Here is an 18718-nt window from a genome sequence, read left to right as displayed (position 1 = left end):
TGGCCGGACTCCTGGGTCCTTCTGGGGAGAGGAGCCGAGAGGTGGCTGCTGCTGCTGTCCCTGCGGTTGCCGGGTCTCAATCTGCGCCGGCAATTTCGAAAGGGGAAGTTTTTGAGGCAAGGCTGCGCAAATCAGAGGAGGAGGCGGAGGCAGCAGGCCGGCCCCTGCGGGAGGGCAGCCTCCGGGCGACTCCCCCGACGGGGTGGGAGGGAGAAGGGGAGCGTGGAGGGCGGAGAGCGGGACTAGCCGCCCGGGAGAAGCAGCTGCCCCGCTTCCCCCTGGAGAGTCCCCGCAGGGGGCATGGTGGGCGCAGGAGTCGCCCTGCCCTCCGCCTGCGGGAAGAAGCCACACCCTCCAGCTTAGAGCCCAAGGCAGAGAAACGGTACTTTCGACGAGAAAGCCCCGGGAGGGACGGAGCACTGGACAGAGCCTGCGCACGCCCGACGTGGACGCGCAAAGGGCCCCGTCGTTCTCCCGTACGCAGGCTGCGCGCGCCCGCGGTTGGTTCCTTTCTGTGCGCTAGACGCCTGACTAAGCGTACTTCGAGGGAGGGTCTGCGACCCCTCCCGCCTTGATCTCCTCGTGCACGTAACGTCTGGAAACGGCAGAGCTGGGAGCTTTTCTGGGTCCGGTTTTAGCTGGAGGGGAAGCCCAGAGGACTGTGGGTCAAGGGAGGAGGGCCCCACACCATGGGCGTAGCCAGCTGACCCCCCTCCTAAATCAAGTGAACAGACAAACACACTTAACTAAAACTGCAGAAATTGTAGGAAGATTTTGACATATTCTGTAAGTTAAAACAACTGTTGTTGAGATATTTCATTCCGAGTCTGCCAGACAGAGCCAGACACAGGATAGTGGCAAGGTTGTCATACGTCCAGAATTCTCCAGACATACTGTATACGGAATATTGCGGCGGCAGCAGTGTCCGGGCGGAAGACCGGTCAAATGTCCGGGATGCTGCTACGCCCATGACACACGTTTGGGGTTTTTTTGGAAATCGGAGTAGGGATCAGCAGTTACGCAGCTGCCATATATCTAGTCAGGCTTGTCAGCACTGACTGGCAGTGGATTTCAGACAGGAAGTCCTACTCACCCCTGTCTGTAGACTGATCCTGGGACAGTCTGCATGCAAAGCGGTTGTGCCGGCAGTCATGTGAAGAAATGCACGTGACTGTTTAAAGGGCCGGAGGGCTTCAAGGTCTAAAACAACCCCACGATAACAACAGCACTTGATCGGGATGTTTACTACTTTACCTTGAATTTTGTAATCAACGTGTCGGGAACAGGGGCTATTACTTCATTTTATTTCATATTGTTTTCTTCCTTTCCCCCTTCCTTCCTTCCTTCCTTCTTTCTCCCTTTTCCTGTTTTGCTCTTCTCTTTTGGTGTGCTCTTTTTTGCGATGTCACTGCTGAATAAGACGTTATTTATAAAGGAAAAATAATAACTGTCCCACTAAGAGTTCGTGGTTGCTCCTGCTGTAACAGCACGGATGTTGCCATTTCCAGATGGGGGAACCCTTAGTCTGCTGCTTGTGGCACCTTAAAAGACTTAACACATTTATTATGGGATAAGAAGTGGACTGGGCTCCCCTAGACTCTTGCTGGCAGATAAAGGACACTGGCTTGTTGATGGTATTGATGTAAGACTCAACTGTCAATCTGATTCACTTCTGTATTTAGAACCAGGATATTTATGTGAACGGGATGCGGGTGGCGCTGTGGGTTAAACCACAGAGCCTAGGACTTGCCGATCAGAAAGTCAGCGGTTCGAATCCCCGTGACGGGGTGAGCTCCCGTTGCTCGGTCCCTGCTCCTGCCAACCTAACAGTTCGAAAGCACGTCAAAGTGCAAGTAGATAAATAGGCACCACTCCGGCGGGAAGGTAAACGGCATTTCTGTACGCTGCTCTGGTTCGCCAGAAGGGGCTTAGTCATGCTGGCCACATGACCCGGAAGCTGTACGCCAGCTCCCTTGGCCAATAAAACGAGATGAGCGCCGCAACCCCAGAGTCAGCCACGATTGGACCTAATGGTCAGGGGTCCCTTTACCTTTACCTTTATTTATGTGAACCAAGTATGGGCAACCTTGACGCACCAGCTGTTGCTGAACTAGATCCCTCATCCCTGGCCCTTGGCCATGCTTTCTAGGGCTGATGGAAGTTGTAGTTCAGCGACACCTAGAGATCCAAGGTTCCCCACTCCTGTTGTGGACGAAGAGTTCAGCCATGTGTGGGTCCCTGAAGGAGTGAATCTTTCAGGAATATCCATACATATCTAGGAGTTTTGGAGTGCATGATAGTCTGGGTCCCTTCCAGGCCTGCTTAGAATCTAGAAGAGGCTGGGGAACCATTCAAACTGGTCTCTCTGCTAAGCTAATATCTTTGCTAGTTACCTTATGCAAAGAGGTCATTCTGTTGCCATAGAGACAAATGGGTGGGCCCTTTCCCCCTCACCTGGCTGCAGGGGTGGACTTTGGTCTTGCAAATTTCAGCACCCCCCTGTGCAAGGTCGAAATTCAGCAACCCGCCCCCCCCTCACCTTCTGATCTCCTGAATTCATGACATCATAGTTGCAACTCTGTCTAGGCTTGGCACCCAGTGTGGCAAAACCAGGCATTCTGCCTTAAATCCGCCTTTGCTGGCCAAACAACAACAACAACAATTTTATTATTTATACCCCACTCATCTTGCTGGGTTTCCCAAGCCACTCTGTCATCCTGGGATGGAGAACATAAGGCCGGCATAGGCGCCGACTCCATGGGGCTTGAGGGGGCCCGAGCCCCCTCAAAAATTCGTTTGGGGGGACTCCGCCCCCCCAATAATCTCCGGCACCCCTCCAGCAGAGCGCCATCGCCGCCCCTCCCCCAGCCCAAAATGCACAGGATCGGGCTGCATGCCTCCTGCCCTCCCTCCCGAGCAAAAGCTCCCCCCAATTTCTGCTCCGGAGCTGATTAATAGGCGCTATTCGCTCACGAGGAGGCGGCGCCACTTTATTTGCATATTCATGAGCTTATTTATTATTCATGAGCTTTCCCGGGGCCCCCCAATATTTTTTATAAGTCCGCGTCCGTGAAGGCCGGGGAGGGCAATATATAGTGAAAGAGAGAGTTTTGGCATATGCTGGAATCTGGAGACATAGAGGCATGTATTGCTCTGTGCTGAACCTAAGCTGAGACTTGGAGCTTCCCTGGAAACCTAAAGGGGAGGCAATATCTGTTGGGGTGTGAATGCTGTGAGCTGCTCCATCCTATGCTCAAGTTGTACATATGTGTAAGGGAACATAGCGAAACCACCTCTTCAGCCATATCCTTAAACGCACTGTGGTTTTTTGATGATGTGAAGTCCCTGTTCCTTATCAGCTGGCAACACATGGCCAAGTCCACATATGGAAAATTTGTGTTACTCAAAAGGGGGTTGCCACTAAGAAATGACAGGGATTAAAAAAAAGGGGAGAGTAAAGAATGTGTTTTGTGTGAGAGTACTAAATAAAAACATAAAAAATTAAAACCTTTAATTCTTGTGATCCCACACAGCACCCAAACTGAATTATGTTGTACTGCTGACAAGCCTGTATGTTCCAGTTGAACCAGTCCAGACGTATCAGTCATTATAAGCACAAGCCATGATTCTGAATTCCAAATGGAGCAGGGGCACTTTCAAATGCTGGAACACAGCCAGTCCTTGCACCAACAATAGCTCATGGACAGTTCTTACTATTATCAGAGAAGCGACTGCAAGGGTGTGTATTTCTTCTTAGATTGTGGGTTTTGGCAGGGGTCAGTCTGGAAGATGCCCTTCCCATTCCTGGGGTCCTGTACTCAGAAGAGGTTGCTATATACTAGTCCGATAAGTTTCTTTGTAAGACAAGGGGGGGTGTTAGCTGGCCCTTAGTGCCCTCATCAGCATCCCAAAACAATGAGCTAGTTTGCAAGTGCTACAGCTAAGTGTTGGTGCCCTCCAGGCTAATGAGTGAGTCTTTCCTCCACCCCGCCCACCTAGCTGCTAGGTGGGAGGAGAACAATAGCCAATGTTCTGTGTGTGAGCTGAGCTGGCATCAGGCTGGAAACCGGGGACACAGAGACAGGCAGGTATAAGACAGGTATAAATAATAAATGCTTTTAATGTATGATATTTTAGTGTTTTTGGTTTCTGTGGAAGCCGCCCAGAGTGGCTGGGGAGGCCCAGCCAGATGGGCGGGGTACAAATAATAAATTATTATTATTATTATTATTGATCTGTGCTGGATCTAATGGGGAAGAAATACCTTCTGGTGTGTTAATGCTGCGAGCCCCCTGACCTCATGCTTATATTGTATATATGTGTCAATAAAGCCATCTATCCTAAAGGGATCACAGCCTTCGTTGACCTTCATTCCAAGGAAACCAAACCCTGGGTAAATGCCTGGAACCCCTGGTCCCCTCCCCGCTTGGATATTGGGGTGGTGTACAACACTCAGCATCTTGGAGCTAATCCTGAACTTATTTTGCATAGCCCATGCTTAATCTGAGTGCCTTGCTTTTATCTATCTGCCCTGCCCCATTCCAGCTATAGCCTGAGCCATTGACACATTTCCCTATTTGTATCAGAATTTGGCCTCAATTTGGGGTATCCATCAAAAATGTGCTTAACCTCTCCTTCACCTAACCAAGCAACGGCAGGAACAAAAATTTCGCCATTGTGTTTGGAGCTGGTGTGCAGAGGCGTCTCCTTCCACCCTTCCGACGGAGAAAGGCTGCTGGAGACTTTGGTGCACTCAAAGATACAGAGACGCTTGCCTCTATCAGAAGGCGACATATTTTGCTGTGGCTTCCACAGCGTCTGTGATGCAACATCCAAGGTATTGATGAAACTTTGTTTTCAGGACCACATTCAAATGGTGTGGGAAGACAAAGGCTGTAAGGTGAAACTTGTAGAAAGGTTTTAAAAAAGGAAGCACCTGATAGCAGAACTGCTTATATGACTTAGGTTCAGAAGCACATTTACCGCTCCCTCCCACGGTCCAACAAAGACCCTCTCTCTGAGGACACACCTTACCTTCCAAGCACATTCTATCCCTCAAACAATTCTGGGGACTGCAGTTTGCTAAGGGTTGCTGGGAATCGTAACTCTGTGATGGGTTAACTACAGCGCCCATAATTCTTTGAGGGACAGAACATGCTTCAAATGTGCATTAAAGGTATACTGTGTGCGCAACCTTAGTGTTCACAGCTGGAGAGTGTTCCTCTCCCCAACCCCATCTGCTTGTCTTCTTACTTATAACCACTCAAAGGGCAGGGGGTGGCACCAGTGGAGGACTTTGGGCCCTCAAATTTCAGCAGTGCCCTGTGCAACGCTAAAATTAAACACCCCGTGCCTCTTGCACTCCATTCTACAGCATTGTTGTGGTGTCCACTGCAGCACAGATCCTGGAGAAAGATGGAGATAAAACTAGAATTATCGGCCTCCACCTATCGTTGACTCTGGCACCACCTACTGTTGGCCTTCCATTCTACCAGTCCAAAATGGGCATCAACACCACTTGCTGCTGACCTAACTGCAGCACGGGGCAACCAGCCTGCCTTTGCATGAGTACTGTACTTGATTCAACAAGACCGTCAATCACTTGTTCTGATACCTGTGGCTTCCCTCCACCCTCACCCCAGCATGTCTGTTTGTGAAACACTACAATGTAGATTACTCTGTAAGAAGCCTGTGTTTCACCTCAGGAAGGTGGACCAGATAATCTTCATTCATGTTTCAGCCAACCATCCTTTGTTTTCCCATCTTCTGATATAGTCTATCCCTTTCGGCCGCTCCTACCCTGGTTTGTGTTTTGGAGGGTGGTTGTGTATGTGTTGCCCCATAATGCAACTCAAGCATTAAAAACATAACAATAGCAACAAAAGCCAACAAAAGAAACTCAAAAGTATTGATAATGAAATATACTTGGAGTCGAGAGTGGATTTCATGCTCTTTATTCAGCTCATAGTGGTGAAGAGGAATGGAAGTTCCCCCAGAATGTCTGCCTTATATATATTATTTATACAATGGGTCCCACGTGATTGGCTAATTCCAGGATTCTCCTGTAGGCCAATCAGGTTGTGGATTCACTTCCATCTGGAGCTGGATTAGGTGGCTCCTGTGGACCAATCAGACTGCTGCATTCTGGATCCTATTGTTCTAAGACCAATCAGACTGCTGCATTCTGAATCCTATTGTTCTAGGACCAATCAGACTGCTGCATTCTGGATCCTATTGTTCTAGGACTAATCAGACGGCTGCCTTTTGGATCCTATTCAACTCAGTACATAACAGGTAAACTGTTGTTCGTTATCTATATTCCAGAGCAAGATTTGATCCCTGTTTAGGACAGCTGCATATTCCTGCACTGCAGGGGGTTGGACTAGATGTCCCTCAGGGTCCCTTCCAAGCCTACGATTCTGTGATTCTATGAAATGCAACCCTTGGGGTGAAAAATGTTCCAGACCCGTCACTTAAAGAGAAGGCTTTAAGGGAGTTGTTTGTCAATGTCCTATCAGAACTCTTGTGAGTCTGCAGGGTGGGAGTTCCAGGAACTCCCTTGCAGAGCTGTGGGGTGGTTGGGTTTTTTGTGTAGCATTCGCCTATACAAGCCGCATTTTGCCAATGATAAGAGCAGCTACAGCTGACAGTACGAGAGCGATCACTTATTCCACAGAGCACATCTGGGAAAGCTGGAATCTACTCTTCCCACCAAATCCTGTTCAAAATGCGTGAAATTGTGCACGTTCAGATTGGCCAGTGTGGAAACCAAATTGGATCGAAGGTAGGAAACTGGTTTTTAATAACGTTTCTAAGAGACAAGGCAATGCTGCCTTTAATAACTGGATCTAAAGTGAATTTGGACAAAGCTGAATCGGGATGATACTGAAATGCCCTCCTTGGGCAAACTTGGTTAAAATAAAATCAAACCTGAAGTACATAAGATATATCTGTCACCTCATACTGCAAATAGCCACCAGATAGCCAGCCATTTCATCTAGAGGCATATCAATGAGTTCAAACAGGAAACATAGGTTTTACAGCACAATTTAATACGCTAAAGATCCACAAAGATTCAGTGGTGTTCATTACTTTCCTTGTACATATATTTAGGATAACAGCCTTTGTGAAAGAAACTGATGTTTTAAAGTTTATATTTCTGTTGTCCACAAAAAATTTTACTTGGCAGAAGGGCATTGTGGGGAAGGTGAGTTGGAGAAATACTTTGTGTTGTTAATGTTTCCAGGAAGCGGTCCAGAAAACCTTGTTATGTAAATTACATAAATAAATATGTAAGATGTCAGTAAGATGAGCAGCCAAAGGTCTGGCGGCACTTTTGTTTCACATATTATATACCCTGAGGAACCTTGTTGTAACTATATCTGGTGGGAAATGGCAGCGTAGGATTGCAGACAGAGGCTGCAGTCTTTCTCAATGGAGTAGCAAACAGAGGATTTACATGAAGGGTCTTTCATTCAGTAGTTAGTAGCCATGACAGCTAAATGCAACCTCCACACGGTCAGAGGGAGTGTATACCATGTTTGTGCAGGGGACAAACAACAGGGCTAGTCTACCATGACATGCTGGGAGGTTTTGCTCTGTCCCAGCGAGGCTATTTACATGCATGTAAATGGAAGCATTCTAAACACAAATGGATTGTGAACAAAATACAAGAGGCATTTAAAAGGCCGGTGGCTACACAGGAGGAGGGTGTGCCTGCATGCATGACGCCTGCTGTTCCAGATAAAGAGACAGCCGGGCTGGATGTGGGGAGTGGGGAAGCTAGATAGATGTCTCCTGTTATTCTGGTTTTGTGTGTTGCTTCCAGTTAAAAGTCTGCCTGGTTGCTGCCACATAAGGATTCTGGGTTGCAGGACTGGCTCACGTGTCATGCTCTCCCTACAAGGATATCTCCTGGTGTAGGAAGAAAATGTGGGACACTACCATCACCTGGGAAGACCTTTCCCATGTTGTTGTTGTTTAGTCATTTAGTTGTGTCCGACTCTTCGTGACCCCATGGACCAGAACACGTTAGGCACTTGTGTCTTCCACTGCCTCCCGCAGTTTAGTCAAACTCATGCTGGTAGCTTTGAGAACACTGTCCAACCATCTCGTCCTCTGTCTTCCCCTTCTCCTTGTGCCCTCCATCTTTCCCAACACCAGGGTCTTCTCAAGGGAGTCTTCTCTTCTCATGAGGTGGCCAAAGTACTGGAGTCTCAGCTTCACGATCTGTCCTTCCAGTGAGCACTCAGGGCTGCTTTCCTTCAGAATGGATAGGTTTGATCTTCTTGCAGTCCATGGGACTCTTGAGTCTCCTCCAGCACCATAATTCAAAAACATCAATTCTTCGGCGATCAGCCTTCTTTTTGGTCCAGCTCTCACTTCCATACATCACTACTGGGAAAACCATAGCTTTAACTATACGGACCTTTGTTGGCAAGGTGATGTCTTTGCTTTTCAAGATGCTGTCTAGGTTTGTCATTGCTTTTCTCCCAAGAAGCAGGCGTCTTTTAATTTCGTGGCTGCTGTCACCATCTGCAGTGATCATGGAGCCCAAGAAAGTAAAATCTCTCACTTCCTCCATTTCTCCCCCTTCTATTTGCCAGGAGGTGATGGGACCATCTTATTTGATTAGGTGGGATTTTTTTTGCCAATTGTGGCACGTGCAGGCTACACCAGAGTTTACACCTGTCTAGAAAGAATGTCATGTGTGTGCTGGGCCAGGAAAAGTTTCAGGAAAGGGCTACCAAGACGATCAAGGGACTAGAGCATCAGGGAGATCTTAGACTTCAGAAAAAGCGAGTAAAAGGAGACATGCTATAGGTGTTCAAAAGAATGCATGGTGAATAGTTACCGTATTTTTCGCCCTATAGGACGCACTTTTTCCCCTCCAAAAATGAAGGGGAAATGTGTGTGCGTCCTATGGGGCGAATGCAGGCTTTTCCTGAAGCCTGGAGAGCGAGAGGGGTCGGTGCGCACCGACCCCTCTCCTCTCCAGGCTTCAGCAGAGCCCCACTGCCAGCCCCACAAGCTCGGGGGACAGCGGGAGAGGTGCAGCGCGCCTTTCCCGCTGTCCCCCGACTTGGCTAGAAGGCTGGCGGGGGGGGGGGGAGAAGCCTGCTCCTCCCCGTCGCCAGCCCCGCAAACTCGGTTAGACTTGGCTAGAAGGCTGGCGGGGGGGAGAAGCCTGCTCCTCCCCGTCGCCAGCCCCGCAAACTCGGTTAGACTTGGCTAGAAGGCTGGCGGGGGGGAGAAGCCTGCTCCTCCCCATCGCCAGCCCCGCAAACTCGGTTAGACTTGGCTAGAAGGCTGGCAGGGGGCTTCCCCCTCCTCCAGCCCTGCAAGCTCCCAGAGCGATGCCAAAGCTGCACGCAGCTTCGGCATCGCTCTGGGTCCCGTTCTGGGGGCTGGGGGAGGGGGAAGCTCGGGCTTCCCCCGCCCCAGCCCCGCGCCTAGGGGGGGTGGATAATTTTTTCCCCTTTATTCCCCCCCCCCATCTAGGTGCGTCCTATGGACCGGTGCGTCCTATAGGGCGAAAAATACGGTACATATTACGTGCACAACTTTATGGACTTAATAGATAAGGTAAAGGACCCCTGGATGGTTAAGTCTAGTCAAATTCTACTATGGGGTGTGGCACTCATCTCCGCTTTCAGGCCGAGGGATCCAAAGTTTGTTTCCAAACAGCTTTCCGGGTCATAGGAGCCAACTCCTAGCGGCCATGGGGGCATTAGCCCCCACAGTAAAATATTTGAGTGGGCTGGGCCTCCACAATGTTGATGGGTATTCCCATTCAAATGGTGTGTGTGCATTGCATCATGTGATCAATTATGTGGGGCGGGGCTTACCTGGGCCCCCACAATATTTTATTAAAGTTGGCACCCCTGTTCCGGGTCATGTGGCCAGCATGATTAAACCACATGTGGCACAATGGGATACCAGAGGGCATGGAAATGCTGTTTACCTTCCCAAGCTTATTATCCTCTTGTGGTAACACAGAGGCAGGCTTTTTCGAAGGTGGCACCAGTATTGCGGAAATATGATAGAGTCCATAGCTGTCAACTTTTCCCTTTTCTTGCGAGGAATCCTATTCGGAATAAGGGAATTTTCCTTTAAAAAGGGGAAACGTTGACAGCTATGATAGAGTCCCATCAGTATTGTTATTGGCATGTGATTACTATTCTCTGTTTTTTACCTTCCTCTTTCAGTTCTGGGAAGTCATAAGCGATGAGCATGGAATTGATACCACGGGAAACTACCGCGGAGACTCACCACTGCAGCAGGAAAGAATTAATGTTTATTTCAATGAAGCATATTGTAAGTACATATGTTGTTCCCAGGTGGGGAAATTAGATTACAAGAGCAAAAGCAGCGGATGGAAATAGAAAAAGCCTTGTCATCTCTCACTGCCACTGTCTCTTAACCATTTATAAAGACTGTTGGCTAGGCTGCAGTATTCACTATCAGATACTGCATAAGAAACATGCATATGAGAAATGGTTTGTTCAAGGAAAAATAAAATAGGTATCAAAGGAGCATTCCTGGATGCCAAGATCCAAGGTGGGGCAAGTACACTTTGGTGAGAGAACCCCAGCAAAGATTGAAAACCACAAAAGATTTAGAAAAGTAAAACGTTGAAATATAGGCTGTTAGATCTTTAAAATATGCCCTTCTAGGTTCCTTCCAAAGTTCCCCTCTCCCCCAGCATAGAAAAAGACCACAGGTTTGGGAAGTTAAAAATAGTTTACTTACCAACTCTCCAAATGTGCTTTTCCATACAGCATTCAGAAAAAGTTGTTCAGTCGGTGAAACTTGACTTAGTTAGGCTGGTGAAAGTTCCTAAATTATTGGACTAGGAACTCAAGAGTGGCTTTGAAGAGCCATGCGGTCTGAGCTGCAGCACCCAGCTCAGACCTCCTCACAATTTACCTTCTCTGGTAGAGTGAGATACAACAACTGCCTTATTTACCTTCCTCCCAAAGTGAGGGGGAGTGACCTAGCTAAGCCTGGCAGGACAGTTTACTCTATGGCATTAACTCCTTCATGCATTAAATAGCCTTAAGCATGTTGGTTATATGAGGCTGGTTATAAGATGCAAAAGAGGTTAGTGCTGCAATCCTATCATCGTTTTCCTAGGTAGATACTTACAGGATTGCACTCTACATGACATTTCTATTCATCTGGGGTTGTAACCTGGACACATTTACTCAGGAGTAAACACTATTGAACACAGCAAGATTTCCTTTTGAAGTCCAATACTGGTGAAAGGACAGTGTCTTCTAGTGCACTTGAGGGCAGCAGCCCAGTGTAGGGGGTACAGGGCACGCCATGAGGCACTCCCAGTTCTGTTCCTTGCCTGTACCTCAGCATCTGCCACCTGAGCTGCCTCATGGTAGGGATGATGAGGGTTGTACTCTGGCAATATATTCAAGGACACAGGTTTTTCACTTCTGTGCTATAGTGTTCTAAATGAAATATGTACACCAAAGAAATGATTTGTGAAGGAAATACATGCAGAATATACTACTTGCCTCAGTCATGACCCTCAACTTTCCCCCTTTTTTGCTGTAGCCCACAAGTATGTTCCTCGTGCTATCTTGGTGGACTTGGAGCCTGGAACGATGGACAGCGTGAGGTCCAGCAAAATAGGCCCACTCTTTCGACCAGATAACTTTATTCATGGTATGTGTCCCGCATTAATAATATGGATATAATTTAATATATGATGGTCTCATAAGAAATAAAGTTGTTGTCTATCAAATGGGGCCTCTGAGGAGCTAGCCTCTGTATTCATTGCTTCAGAACACTTAAGAAGCCACTCGTATTTATAAAAAAATTAATATTTATAGGTCTCATGATTACAGGGGGGAAACCTAAAAGATATGGGATGATTTTTTAAAAAACAAAATGTTTAAATTGCAGAAGAGTTCTGGAGAAGTGGGATGTCTTCATTGACCACATCTTGTTCACATAAGAATCAAGGATTGCTTCAGCTTCCAAATAGTTAGCAATAACCACTTTGCACATTCATTCTAAAGCTTCTTCTAGAAAGACAATTTGGGGTTTGTGGTTGCACATTTCGTCAATGTTTAGCACAAGTTTTGAAACCCTTGATAACATGAAGGCAAGCCTAGATCTGAATTTCCTGAAGATTTCTAAACTAGAATATTCCCCCCCCTAAAATATATAATCTAGCAGCCCAATCCTATGCATGTTTTCTCTATATAAAAAGAGAGAGATTATGCAGCACAGTACATGTCAGCCTTTCTGCATGTTGCAAACACAAACTGTTCTCAGCACATTTAGGGCAGAGGGACGCCAGCCTGCTGGGGCCTGTTGGCCACATTCAGAATTTTAAGATAACAGGGCGGGCACCAGTCTCAACAAAATGGCTGCAATGTGAAAACGGCATGTTATAAAATAGTTGCCACAAGAAAAGAGACAGGGCCACAAAATAATGCAAAAACAGAAGGTTTGAAACAAGAGTATAACAAGCCAAACATGTTTGAGGATCCTCCTTTTCCAAACAAAACAAAACAAAACAATCAGTCAATCTTTATTATGGTCCAGACACCAACAAATCGTTACAAAGCAATACACAATTCATACAGCCTACCTCCAGGTTAAACAAGCATTTTGTCCAGAATATAGGGATCATTGGTTCTTGCAACCACCGATAAAAACTTTGCCACTGCTAATGTTCTAGCATTTGTCCGATCTTCCAATAGGAACCTGACATAGTGAGCCTCTGATTTTCCCGGGAAAGGTACCAGCAAGGGTAATATCAGTTCAGCCCTGGCTTGCTCATATTTTGCACAGTGCAACAAAATATGTTTTATGGAATCGATGTCTTGAGCACATGAGCAAAGTCTGTCCTGGTAGGGAACTCCTCTCAACCTGCCATCCAACACTGCTGAAGGAAAGACGTTTAGTCTGGCTTTGGTGAAAAGCCTTCGATACGGTAGTTTGGTACTGTCAGGTTTTTAATGTAAGATGTTAACTTAAAGACATGCCCATATTGTACTCCTACTGCCAGCGGACTACAGACTGCGTGTGATCGAGATCGCAAGTCGCTGTGTGCATTATCCCATAATCTTTGCTTTAACATCTTTTGGGTGCCTTCATAACCCACTACAACAACAAAACAGAACAAAATTCTGGCACGATTAAGTTTGTAGTGGAGTATTTGCGAAGTTATGCAGAACAATAACATAATACCACAGCCTCCACTCTTAGCTCCATTGAAGACTATTATCCCTTCGCTTTATATTTAGATCTAGTCATGTCCACTTTTAAACTAAAAATGTGCTCGGTGTTTCAGCAGCATTTTCAGCCCTTTCCGTTGTTTCTAGGAAATTCTGGCGCCGGGAACAACTGGGCAAAAGGCCATTACACTGAAGGGGCCGAATTGATTGAAAGCGTGATGGACGTCGTGAGGAACGAGTGTGAGGGCTGTGACTGCCTGCAGGGCTTTCAGCTGACCCAATCCCTTGGTGGCGGGACTGGGTCTGGAATGGGCACCCTTCTGATCAACAAGATCAAAGAAGAATATCCTGACAGGATCATGAACACCTTCAGCGTAGTACCATCCCCCAAGGTTTCGGACACTGTCGTTGAGCCATACAACGCTATATTATCCATCCACCAGCTGATAGAGAACACGGACGAAACCTTCTGCATCGATAATGAAGCCCTCTACGACATATGCTTTAGGACGCTGAAGCTTCCCTCACCGGCCTATGGGGACCTCAACCACCTGGTGTCCCTCACCATGAGTGGCGTCACCACCTCCCTCCGCTTCCCTGGCCAGCTCAATGCAGACTTGAGGAAGTTGGCCGTCAACATGGTGCCTTTCCCTCGGCTGCATTTCTTCATGCCAGGCTTTGCACCACTTACGGCCCGGGGCAGCCAGCAGTACAGAGCCCTCTCCGTCCCAGAGCTCACCCAACAAATGTTTGATGCAAGGAACATGATGGCAGCCTGTGACCCGCGTCACGGCCGCTACTTGACGGTGGCCTGCATCTTCCGAGGCCAGATGTCTACCAGGGAGGTGGATGAGCAGCTGCTGGCTGTGCAGACGAAGCACAGCAGCCAGTTTGTGGAGTGGATCCCCAACAATGTCAAGGTGGCCGTGTGCGACATTCCGCCCCGTGGCCTCAAGATGGCGGCCACCTTCATAGGGAACAACACAGCCATACAAGAGATCTTCAAGAGGCTGTCCGAGCAGTTCTCAGCCATGTTCAGGAGGAAAGCATTTCTGCACTGGTATACCGGGGAAGGCATGGATGAGATGGAATTTTCTGAAGCTGAAAGTAACACTAATGACTTGGTGTCGGAGTATCAGCAATATCAAGATGCCACAGCCGATGTAGAAGAATATGTGGAGGTGGAAGCAGAGGCAGAGGCAAGCCAGGAAGAAGAAGAAGAAGAAAAGGAAGCTTCTTAAAAATAAGAGTGATGATTGAAAGGAATGCTGATTATTACCGTCAATGAGGTGGCTGGACTTACCTATGTTTCTAAAATAACTTTTTAGTCTACTGAATGCAGGAGCAGCCATTTTTGTGCATTTAACCAAAGCATACACAGCCACACTGTTGGCTGCAATCTCTCTTTCTCTCTGAGAAAATCCCCCTACTGAAAGCCGGTGCTATTTTTCTAGAAAATATGGTGCTGGAACTCACCACCAGCGCTTCCCTTGTTCTCTTATAATGGTAATGGCGCCCACCTGAGACGTGCCGGAACTGAGTTCCGGTGAGTTCCAGCTGAAAAAAAAAAACCCTGCTGAAATCTGTTTAAATTAAGTATTTCTTCTGAATTAGTGCATCTAATGCAAATAAGACATTTTAGACTAGTGGGGAAAATTATACCAGCATGTTTCTTCAAAGGACATATCCCAGGGCTTCAGTTGATGGAAGATTACAAAGGATGGCACGGTGACCAACAGCAGCAAAGTAGTTAAGGAGAGACAAAAGGCTTCAATTCCCCTCTGGTCAGATGCAACCATTCATGGTCCTGGAGGAAGTTGCACACCTCTGTCTGCATCATAGACACATCAACCTAGTTTAATGGAGCCTGGATGAGTACCCTGATGATGTTCGGCACATACATCTTGCAGGATCAAGGCGACTGTATTTTTTGCCTTTCTTGTGTGAGCATCCTCTTATGCACATTTGTCAGATGAGTTTGTTAATTACCAAGGAAGGTATTCAAATTTACATGGCTGTTTCTATCATACTTCATTATTCTGACCAGCGTATGTTCTCACTGGGCATATTTCTACACCAGTGAACTTCAGTACAACAGCATTCTTACACACCTTGTAATGGGCAGCCAAAGGGATGTGTCCTGAGCCCCACAGCAGCACAATGCAGAATGGTATTTGATTCCAAGGAACAAAAATAGCAGCTCCTTAGCTGACTTGCACTTTAGGTGGTATTACAGCTATGTTAATTGGACAGCTGTTTTTAAATTTCACTGAGAGTCAGGCCTCCAATCTATAATATGAGGAAGTATGTAAAGGGATGAAATTTCTGATGAAACTAGAAAGGTACATCAAGTAGTCCAGCATTCTTTGTTTGTTAACCAACTAAACTTTTTTATATTTATGTATAAAACATTTCTTTACTGCCTTTTGACTCTTAAAAAAAAGAGAGCCTCAAAGGCTGTTTACAATCATCAATAGCAGGCATAGGCAACCCGGCCCTCTAGATTTTTTGGGACAACTCCCATCATCCCTAGCTAACAGGACTAGTGGTCAGGAGTGGTCAGGGATGATGGGAGTTGTAGTCCCAAAACATCTAGAGGGCAGTTTGCCTATGCCTGATCAATAGACTCAGCTCCTATTAATTTCTCCACCCAAGCTATTGGCTATTGCCATGTTGTGATCAGTTAATTTAATGTGCTCTGTACTGTGTAAAGAAACACGTCTGTCTACCCTAACTCCAACCACTAATATTAATGTAGGATTAATAAGGCTTCATTCTGCCACTGAAATCAAAGAATGAATTACTTCCATGGGATCAAGATTGGCTTACCCTGTAAATGGCAAACAGATATCCATTTGAAGTAGGTGGTTTAAGAAGTAGTTAGCCTGCATGCATTTTAATTATACTTAAATATTAACAGAACATCTATTATTGTAATAGGTTTTAAATAGCTATATCTTTGCTTATTCTTAAATGTACCCTTGCTAGCTAAGAATCCTATTATACCTGTAAGATTTGAAACACGTTTATAGCGCACTCCAGATACCATTTTATGAATCTGATGAAGGCTGCAGTCCTATGCATTTTTACGTTAGGAGTAAGCTCTACTGAACACACATGGGGACTTACCTCTGAGTAAGAGTGACATGACTGCAGGCAGCAAGTGTATATAATCTTGTGTATGGAAGAAAATCCAGAAAATGCAAGGAGCAATAGGCTATCCCATTTCCACCAAGAACACACATGCGCATACGGAAGTCAACAGGGCTGTTCCTGTATCACATTCAACAAGTCAACAATCCACAGACAAAAATAGTTGGCGCCACATACTCATACAAATATTCATGCTCAATGAGTGTAGAGTCTGTGTTCACAATAGCTGAGCTGTTACAAACCACAAAGTGCACTCTCTCACAAACATGTGAAGTCAGCCTACACTTGAGTTCACTGTTGCATGTGAACAAGCCAACTGCACCTTAGAATGAATTGCAGTATTAACACACATGGAAAGACAATAGTTCCCTGTAGTAAAAGATTCTCCTGCAATTTTTCTGTTAGCCTTAAAGATGCCACTGAACTTGCTTTGCTTTTTGCAAAGACTAAACAGTTACCGCTAACTCTTCTGAAATCATTCCTAGTAACGAACCTACATTTATTTAGAAAGTCCCTATGGCATAAACAGCAGCACTGAATAAAGCTTTGCTACCACCCATTCTATTCTTTCCCAGGAGACATTCAGAGGGTACCAGCTAGTCTTTCAGTCAGCTCCATATTATGAAGGATCTTTATTTCAGTCTCATTGCTTTGGGGCTGTAAAGTCGAGTATTTATAGAGGATTGTTTTGAGCTTTTTGTGCAAATTTCTATTGAATGCTTATGCAAAATGTCTAATTTCTTTATTTAACTGGTTTTACTAATGGAGATGGGGAGATGTAGAGCTGCGAGCATTTTCTCCAGTGTGAAAGAGAATATTTAACTCAGCTGTCATTTTACACACCATATAATTTTACTATATATCTATTTGTTCACTGCAAGTACTATGCAATACCAAGTAAAAAGTGAGCTGAAACTTGCATTTTTATCCAATTTCAACGTTCTATGAAAAGGGGAATAACTCCTTTCACTTTTTGTGTTTGTAACCTAAAAATGCAATTATCAATTCCTTGTGTTTAAGTTTACTGAGCAGGCCTTAAACAGTCGTTCACTTGGCTAGCTAGGAAAGTTTGTGTCAGTTGGAAGAGAAATTTTATTCCACTTTACCTCCAAGGAGTTCAGGGTGGCAAACATGCTATTTCCCTTCCACTATTGTGTCCTCACAACTAGCCTATGAGGTAGGTTAGTCAGAGATTATGAACAGACCATGCAGTGAACTTCAGTGTTGAGCAGGGTTTGGATTTGGGGTTCCTTAGTGACAATGATCAGTGAAGGAACTTGAGGATGAAGCTGATGGTGCTCAAGGCTTCTGCTTGTTTTTCAGCAAAGAAAAGCTACTTGACGCTCTAGTAATGAGATAACTTCTGTAGCTTGTGCATTGCCTTGTTCCAAATGCCTTTTTATTCACATTTGATCAGCAGTTCATTTAGCAATCAGCCAGTTTAAAAGAGCATTTACAGTGAAATTCTGCACATGCATACTCAGAAGTCCCAATGAGTTCAATGGAATTTATTTCCAGCTGTGTTAGAACTGCAGCCTTAATTATGTCAGCACAAGATAAAATTCTGGGCAATGTCACAAGGCACTGCATACCTGGAGGCTCACAGATTTATTTTCAAAGTATAGGCAATCATTCTTTCCAGAAAAAAACCACTTTATTATTAGTTTATTTTGCTTTTAACACTGATTTGTATTTTGTTACTTTAGGTTGTTAAAGACCAAATTCATTGAGTATTCACTATAACCTAGTAAAACCCAAGTGTAGGTGAAAATGCTGTACAAGTTCGCAAAGTGTTTGGTTGTTCTTGCTCAACAAAATAATTAAAGAACATGTTCAACACATTCTGTTTATTGGCATAGTGATTTTACACATATACCGCGAGCCTTCACAGAGCAGGAAGCAGTTATGTTGCGTACAAGCACACTCATGAGTCTTCATTTTGCCTGTTATAAATCAAGTCCTGTAAGACAATTAAGACAAACAGTTAAGCGTCATATTACAATATATAATTTCAATTAAAACTGAGAGCCCCCAAACTAATATTATTCCTCAAACTTCTGAGGTCTAACACCTATTCTGGTATGTATTTACAGTGATATGTGAACTGCTATGCAAAACTAAATAGCCTAAAACTGGCAAAACAGTTCTCACTCCTGTTTCACAGTTATGAAAGGATTTATCAGGCATTGTTTCAACCACGTATAAAAGGTAAAGGACACCTGAACAGTTAAGTCCAGTCAAACTTGACTATGGGGTGTGGTGCTCATCTCGCTTTTCAGGCCAAGGCAGCCAGTGTTTGTCCACAGACAGCTTTCCGGGTCATGTGGCCAGCATGACTAAGCCACTTCAGGCACAATGGA

The 18718-nt window shown here is 45.7% G+C and overlaps 1 protein-coding gene across 2 annotated transcripts; it reads left to right on the top strand.

Annotated features, from left to right (window-relative positions):
• The first annotated feature begins 118 nt into the window (after positions 1–118).
• On the top strand, positions 119–18142 carry TUBB1 (tubulin beta 1 class VI). 2 transcript variants are annotated; one of them, XM_081196452.1, is made up of 4 exons: positions 119–476; positions 10209–10317; positions 11572–11682; positions 13353–18142. In XM_081196452.1, exons 3-4 carry the CDS (start codon positions 11622–11624, stop codon positions 14444–14446), a joined length of 1155 nt encoding a protein of 384 aa, XP_081052578.1. In that variant the 5' UTR covers positions 119–476; positions 10209–10317; positions 11572–11621; the 3' UTR covers positions 14447–18142. The 2 variants fall into 2 exon arrangements, with proteins under 2 accessions (XP_081052578.1, XP_081052577.1); XM_081196451.1 differs by lacking the exon at positions 119–476 and adding an exon at positions 6533–6784.
• The last annotated feature ends 576 nt before the right edge of the window (positions 18143–18718 follow it).

Source organism: Podarcis bocagei (genome assembly GCF_964188305.1).
Source record: "Podarcis bocagei genome assembly, chromosome: 5".
Taxonomy (NCBI): domain Eukaryota; kingdom Metazoa; phylum Chordata; class Lepidosauria; order Squamata; family Lacertidae; genus Podarcis; species Podarcis bocagei.
The sequence above is the reverse complement of the archived record's forward strand: the minus strand, read 5'-3'. Positions and strand labels throughout refer to the sequence as shown.

Excerpts from the sequence above, each read along its gene's own strand:
- TUBB1 (XM_081196451.1), top strand. The coding sequence starts at position 6,728 with ATGCGTGAAATTGTGCACGTTCAGATTGGCCAGTGTGGAAACCAAATT. Across the intron at positions 10,318-11,571 it reads TTATTTCAATGAAGCATATT|CCCACAAGTATGTTCCTCGT; the intron begins GTAAGTACATAT and ends TTTTTGCTGTAG. Across the intron at positions 11,683-13,352 it reads ACCAGATAACTTTATTCATG|GAAATTCTGGCGCCGGGAAC; the intron begins GTATGTGTCCCG and ends CGTTGTTTCTAG.